Source organism: Bos indicus x Bos taurus, chromosome 29 (assembly GCF_003369695.1).
Source record: "Bos indicus x Bos taurus breed Angus x Brahman F1 hybrid chromosome 29, Bos_hybrid_MaternalHap_v2.0, whole genome shotgun sequence".
NCBI lineage: Eukaryota > Metazoa > Chordata > Mammalia > Artiodactyla > Bovidae > Bos > Bos indicus x Bos taurus.
Genome location: NC_040104.1, coordinates 24,501,925 through 24,509,863, shown reverse-complemented (window position 1 = coordinate 24,509,863; position 7,939 = coordinate 24,501,925). Strand labels below are relative to the sequence as shown.

General features: G+C 38.3%; 1 protein-coding gene across 1 annotated transcript; it reads right to left on the bottom strand.

Annotated features, from left to right (window-relative positions):
- LOC113886050 (olfactory receptor 10G9-like) lies at window positions 1-933 on the bottom strand. Its single transcript, XM_027531987.1, has one exon. It carries the CDS (start codon window positions 931-933, stop codon window positions 1-3), a length of 933 nt encoding a protein of 310 aa, XP_027387788.1.
- Window positions 934-7,939: the final 7,006 nt, after the last annotated feature.

Below are 7,939 nucleotides of genomic sequence, written 5' to 3'. Positions count from 1 at the left end.
TTAGCTCTGCAAATACACTACTTTGTCTTTAAGCTTCAACAGAGCTTTCTTCACTTCCTTGTTCCTCAGGGTGTAGACTACAGGGTTCAGAAGGGGCGTCATCACAGTGTAGAAAACAGCCACAATACTGTCCATAGCCTCCTTGGAGCCTGGTCTCAGGTAAATGAAAACACAGGGAACAAAGAAGCAAAGAACCACAGTGCAGTGGGAGGCACAGGTCTGGAAGGCTCTCCATCTTCCCTCTGAGGTGTGGATCTTCAGGATGGAATGGATGATGGACATGTAGGACAGCACTATCAGGAGAAAGCAGCCTGAGGCCACCACCCCAATGTTGACAAAGATCACCATCTCCATGGTGGACGTGTCTGCACAGGCCAGTTTGAGGATGGGTGGTGCATCGCAGAAGTAATGCTGGATCTGGTTGGGTCCACAGAAGGGCAAACGGAACGTCAATGTGGTCTGGGCAGCAGAGTGCACAGAGCCACTGAGCCACGTGGTTGTGGCCAGGATGGCACACGTCCTCCCACTCATCATGCTGGCGTACCTGAGCGGGTAACTGATAGCCAGGAAACGGTCATAGGACATGACGGTGTAGAGGAAGCACTCGGTGCTGCCCAGGAAGTGGAAAGAGTAAAGCTGGGCCACACAGCTGGGAAAGGAGACAGGACTGCCTTCTGGGGACACCAGGGTCATCAGCATTTTGGGCACAGTGACCGTGGAGAACCACATGTCAATGAAGGACAGGTTCGTTAGGAAGTAGTACATGGGGGTGTGCAGGTGAGGATTCACTATAATCACCAGAAGGATGAGAAGGTTCCCCACCACAGTGAGGACATAGATCACCAGGAAGATTCCAAAGAGAAGTGTGTCCAACTCTGGTGCATGGGGAAGGCCCATGAGGATGAATGTTGTCACTAGGCTCATATTTGTCATTTCTCCAGGCTTTTGATCTCTCTTTCTCTCTATGGGAATATCAAGAGCATCCAGCACGTAATTGAGAACTGAGAACCTATTCTCTATATAGAAATTGCATTATACATGGTAGATAATTCTAAAATTATACTCCACTTTATTACAAAACTTCTTTGTTTTTTCTTTTTTTAAAATATAAATTTATTTATTTTAATTGGAGGTTAATTACTTTACAATAATTTTATTTTTAATTGGGTGTTAATTACAATGTTGTGATCGTTTCTGCATGGAATACCTTCATTATCATCCTCTGTGTCTCTCTCTGTCTCTCTCTCTTTCTCTCTCATACACACACAAATTGAGATATATATATATATATATACATATGCAGATGAAAGTACAAGAAATCCATTGCATATATTTATTGATGCATCATTGTTATTCAGTCACTAAGTCATGTCTGACTCTTTGCGACCCCATGAACTGCAGCACACGAAGCTTCCCTGTCCTTCACCATCTCCCAGAGTGTGCTCAAACTCATGCCCATTGAGTCAATGATGCCGTCCAACCATCTCATCTTCTGTCATCCCCTTCTCCTCCTGCCCTCAATCTTTGTTATCATCAGGGTCTCATCCAACGAGTTAGCTCTTTGCATCAGGTGGCCAAAGTATTGGGGCTTCAATTTCAGCATCACTCCTTCTAGTAAATACCACAAATTTAGTAGCATGCTGCTGCTGCTGCTGCTGCTGCTAAGTCGCTTCAGTCGTGTCCAACTCTGTGCGACCCCATAGACGGTAGCCCACTAGGCTCCCCCGTCCCTGGGATTCTCCAGGCAAGAACACTGGAGTGGGTTGCCATTTCCTTCTCCAATGCATGAAAGTGAGAAGTGAAAGTGAAGTCGCTCAGTCGTGTCCGGCTCTTAGCGACCCCATGGACTACAGCCCACCAGGTTCCTCTGTCCATGTCCTCTGTCCATGGATTTTCCAGGCAAGAGTACTGGAGTGGGGTGCCATTGCCTTCTCCGTTTAGTAGCATAAAACAATTCAAATTTACTGTCTTACAGTTTTTTGAGTAAGTTCAGAGCAGGTTAAGAATCTAAACTCCATCCAGAATCCCTACAACCTCCCATATGACCCAGAAAATGGCAACACTCACAACACTGCTGGTCTCATGCTTGTCTTCTTTTAGATAGTTTTTCATGAGGCTCTGAGAACATAAACTTCATATGTGTTATCCCAACCACAGTCCCTGTGTAGGGACTGGTTTCTAATATAATGATACATATTACTATCTTAAATATATATGTATTCTTTAATGTTGGCTTTGTTAGAGATGATATTCCCCAGCAACTCCCCGCCCCCCATCTGCCACTCCTCATAAATCCAGGTGATACTCCCAGAAGAGAAGATAATTCTGTCAAGTATTTGATTCTTATTTAAAGTTACTACCTGTTACAAGAAAGAGAGAGCCAACATAAGAGAAAAGAGCATATGCCAGCTTGAAGTCAAGAAAAGTTGGAATTGTGTACAATGGAAAGTGAGGCAGAAATGATGTTTGTAACAATGCAATACTGTTGAGGTCAGGGTTATTATGAATTATTTTTTGAGGGAAGACTCACCAAGATAGGAGAATTGAGGATATCTACTCTTAGCAAAGCCTATACAAAATGGATCTGATCTGCAGACAATGTGATTTAAGCTACATTAAAGCTATATTTTTCGTATAAGAGAATAAATAACGGAGTCAGAGTTAACCCTATATATGTATAGACAGATATCAGAACTCAAAAAATGGAACAAATGTATCTCTAAAATTTCTACTGTACCAGGGGGTTCCCATCATCAGGATAAATCACAGTCAGGTTAAATAACGTATGAAAATTTTCATCAGGTGAATTGCAAGGTAGCCTGAGACCTGAGGCAGGAATATCATTGAGAGGTATGTGTTTGACTTGTCTGTCCATGCAATAGCAACTTAGTTGCTATTCATAGGTCCTTATTACTATTTCATACATACATCTATGTATTTATGTTGTGAACAATGCAGGGCTTAGTGGCACCAACTTCTCACTCAGCCCCTGCACAGTCAAAAATCCATATAAAACTTTGACTTCCCAGAAACTTAATGACCAATAATCTACCACTAACCTTCCCTTACTGATGGCATAGCAATAAATTAACAAATATTTTGTATGTTATATGTACCATATGCTATACTTGTATAATAAACTAAAGAAAAGAAAATGCTATAAAGAAAATTATAAGAAAATACCCTTATTGTACTGTATTTATGGATATTGCAAGTTTATGTCAACTGTTTACAAAGGGAATCACCTGTTTTAGCACTATTTTAATGTTGTCATTTTAGGATGGAAGACACTGTAGGTGTTACTCATATCACTAATATTAGACATCAAAATGAAAAGATAAGTGAAAAAGAAATTTACATTTATTTACAGCTATAACAATTCATGCATTGATAATGAAGATGTAGTTAAATGATTGCCTCAAGGTAGCCTAGTTCATACACTAATGAATGAATTGTTAGAAAACTCCTATGCGATACAGTATTACAGCTATATTCATTGTACAATATTAACAACATTGTTACTTAAAAAAAAAACCATATGTCTGTGATGATAGGCTAATGTAGTTTCTTCCATTATGATGAAGAGAGGCATTCTGTATGGGAATGTAACTCTTTGAAAGTAAAGTTGTAAAATGGCACAAAAGCTAACACAATATTAGTTTTATGTTAAATGTCACTCATCTTTGCCTCTTTAAGGATATACTAGTATCTCCATATGTTTTACGTATTCATGACATACCTAACAGTTTCTTAATTTTTTTGATATTTCTAGGCTATGATTTCTAGGTGATTTTTTTCAAATTGTTGCAATCTCTAAGAACTTTCCAATATATTTATTCAAAAACTCTGTAAATGGATGAGTGTTCAAACTTGTTTTATTCAAGGTTCAACCATATGTGTGTGTGTGTGTGTATACATATATGAGAGAGACTTGATGACTACATTTAGATGGAAGTCTAACAATCCCCAAGTAACTTAACTCTGAATAAGTTTAAGAAGGGAAACAAGAGGAAATAAGAGAAATACACCTTTCTAAGAACTCACCTTCTAGTATGTGATTCATTTCAGTATAAAACTGATCTGTGCTTTTGGTTGTTGTTGTTTATACCAAAATCTTACTTCCTACATGCTATGTTGAGATACTTGTTTGCAGGTTACAACTAAAGGAACACACGCTCCTGCGATTGCTCAGTGAGAAAGAGTGCTTGATTTCTGTTCAAGAACCCCACTAGTTTAAATGCAGAGAATGGGAACTAACACAGCTGGATGGGTAGGAGATTATCTTGATTTAGTGTCTCAAGGGATAGGATTACTCTTGAGTCTTCAGGTTCCCTTGATAAGCAGAGGAACAACAGAAAGATTAATAAAAGGTTTTTAATAATCATGCATATTTCTCCTATGTGCTGGTTACTTGAATCATCTTGAGAAGAGTTCATGTCTTTCAGAAACTAATATTTATACCTAAGAAGAAAGAAGGATCCAGTTACCCCATCCCCTCAAAGGGGATGCAGGTAGACTTGTAACTGCTTTCTCTGAACTTAAAATGGTCCAGAAATTATAACTCTCATCACCTGCTGCCACTCTTCATCTCACTGTCTCTCTTCCACCATCTTCTTCAGGTGGCTTAAAACATCTACATTTCCAAAGATTTTTTATTATTTAAAATTTTAGAGAGACTTTTCCTATAGAAATACCTAAAGATAATTATTTCCAAGTTGATAACAATAATAAGATTCTATTGCTGACACATGTTTTATGGTGGCATGACAACTAAAAGCCAACAGAATATCCCTAAGGAGGAATGGGTGAACAAAATATGCTACATTATAAAATATCAAGCAGCTATATAAAAGATTGTAACAACAGCAGTTAACTTTGTAGGGTTTTCATGAGATATTTTCATGGGGGCATATATGATGCACATAGTGTAGATAACATTGTGCCATTTTTGTAAAGAAAACAATGACAGTTTATATATTATAAAAGTATTGATAAAGGAGCAGAAAATATAATTATTAAACTAATCTGAGGTTGAGGGGTGGGAGTGAAGGAAAACTAAAAAAAAAAGCAAAAATAATAATATAGCATATATGATATAATGTAATTGTATTTAAATTATATACATTATCATATGCATAAGGAAACCAGAAAATGTAAGAATTAGATATTGATTTACTGATTGAAGAGTGGCCCATAATATAATTTTTAAGTGAAAGAAAGAAGGGTTAACAAAATTTTATGTGTCAGCTAAAGCATACCATTATACTTTCTCATACACACTCACATGTAACAACCCAGAAAAGCCAAAGAACCAAACTTGTAAAAGGAATAGGAAACTGGTAGAATTATTGCAAAATCATGCCAATGAATATCTGGTGAGGGTCCACTGCTATCTCCATGCAGTTTAGCCCCACAGAGGGTCACCACAAACGTAAACCTCCTAAAGCATGGCTGTCATGAAGTCAGTCCTGCCTTTCAAAACCAGATGTTGCCAGTGCTATCACTGCATCATCCAAATTCATTCTCCCTTATATGTGCTTGTTATTGTTGCTTGCTTCTGATCCAAAGTCAAGGTTGATAAATTCTGTTGTTCAAGGCTAGATCCCATACCCATGTTCTGTATTTGCTATGAAAGTGAAAGTCACTCAGTCATGTCCGACTCTTTGCTACCCTATGGACTATACAGCCCATGGAATTCTCCAGGCCAGAACACTTGAGTGGGTAGCCAGTCCATTCTCCAGGGGATCTTCCCAGCCCAGGGATCGAATCCAGGTCTCCCACATTGCAGGCAGATTCTTTACCAGCTGAGCAACCAGGGAAGCCCAGGAATACTGGAGTGGGGAGCCATTCCCTTCTACAGGGGATCTTCCCAACCCAGGAATCAAACCGGGGTCTCCTGCACTGCAGGTGGATTCTTTACCAGCTGAGCTACATGAATGGGAAACTATCTGGTATTTTGGCTTCTATAGCAGAAAGCAGTGCCACATACACAGAAAGTATAGAAGATACACAGCCAAAATATATGAATAAGCAAATACATCAATAACAGTCCATGACAGTTCACCACAAAGATCACATACAAGTTGTAAACATACTACCCCTTGGATTTATACACACACAATATCAGCACCTAAAACAACGCAAGTTAATTCCTCATGTCACTCCTCTCAGAGAAAATGTCATGCTAATATATCACCGTTTATTTCATACAGATCAAATCTGGAGTCTCAAAACATGTATAGATGCATTTTGTCCATAAATCACAAAACGTGACACATGGATAAAATAATAAAGTTATCATGAACCTGTCTTATATGTGACAATGGAGTGAATGGAGGGGAGAAAATTAAAACACAAAAATAAATATACACTGAAACAATGCAGAAAACACATGGAGAAGGTTGAATACTGATTTCCCAAATGGTTAGGAGGTAACAGCTAATATTCATGACACTCTCTTCTTCAACATTTTATTATCAGGAAATTCAACATGCCAGTGTTGCCAAAAAGATGAATCAAACCATTATTTCTGCAACACACAAACATGTTTGAGCTCACTAAATTAGGTTACAGTCATTTGCTATTAATTTTTCCTTCTGGATATACTCAAATGCAGAGGCATCCCATGGAGTTACCTAGATTCACTGTCTGGATTGGGCTTCCCCAGTGGCTTAGTGGTAAAGAATTCCCCTCCATGCAGGAGATGCAGGAGATACAGGTTCAATCCCTAGGCCAGGAAGATCCCTTGGCAGAGGAATGGAAACCCATTCCAGTATGCTTGCCTGGAGAATTCTATGGACAGAAGAGCCTGGTGGGCTACAGTCCATAGGGTCGCAAAGAGTTGGAAATGACTGAAGCAACTGAGCACAGCACTGCACTGTCTGAGTAAGGAAGAGGGCAAAGTACAAAATTACTGCCTATGCATTAATACAGTATCAGCATGTTGTTCAGTAGAGGGATAAAAGCCAGTCATTCTACAATTTTGTGTTCATATGACAGGCCAGATAAGTCTTATTATACATTATGCCAAGAAAGTCTCTCCATATGAAAATAGGAAGGCATGTTTTCCCTTCTATGTCAGGACCCCATTGAGATTATTTGAACTATTTATTTAGTGCTTCAAGAATAAAATGAAATAAAAGAAACTTGAGGATAAATAAGAAGTTTGTAGTTAACGTAAACACCCTGCTATATATAAAATAGATAAATAACAAGGGCATATTTTATAGAACAGTAACTATATTCAATATCTTATAATAACCTATAATGGAAAAGAATTTTAATCTATATATATGCATATATACATATATATGAGTACACATATATGTATATATGTAACTAAATCACATTTTGTACACCTGAAACTACCAAAACATTGTGAATTAACTATACTTCAGTACAAAGTGGTTAACAAAAAGAAACAAGTAAATAATAAGAATAAACAAAACAAGTAAAAATTAATGAAAAATAAGATGAAAAATTCTGGCCTATCCTGACCTAGTTCCCCACAAATGTGGCCACAACCACCGATATTCAGCCCCAAAACCACTAATTTTTTTTTTTTGAGCATAATTACTTTTATTTTATTTTTTAATATAAATTTATTTATTTTAATTGGAGGCTAATTACTTTACAATATTGTATTGGTTTTGCCACACATCACAACCACGGGTGTACACGTGTTCCTCATCCTGAAGCCCCCTACCTCCTCCCTCCCCATACCATCCCTCTGGGTCATCCCAGTGCATCAGCCCTGAGCATCCTGTATCATGCATTGAACCTGGACTGGAGATTCATTTCATATATAATAGTATACATGTTTCAATGCCATTCTCCCAAATCATCCCACCCCTTTGCCTCTCCCACAGAGTCCAAAGGACTGTTCTATACATTTGTGTCTCTTTTGCTGTCTTGCATACAGGGTTATCGTTACCATCTT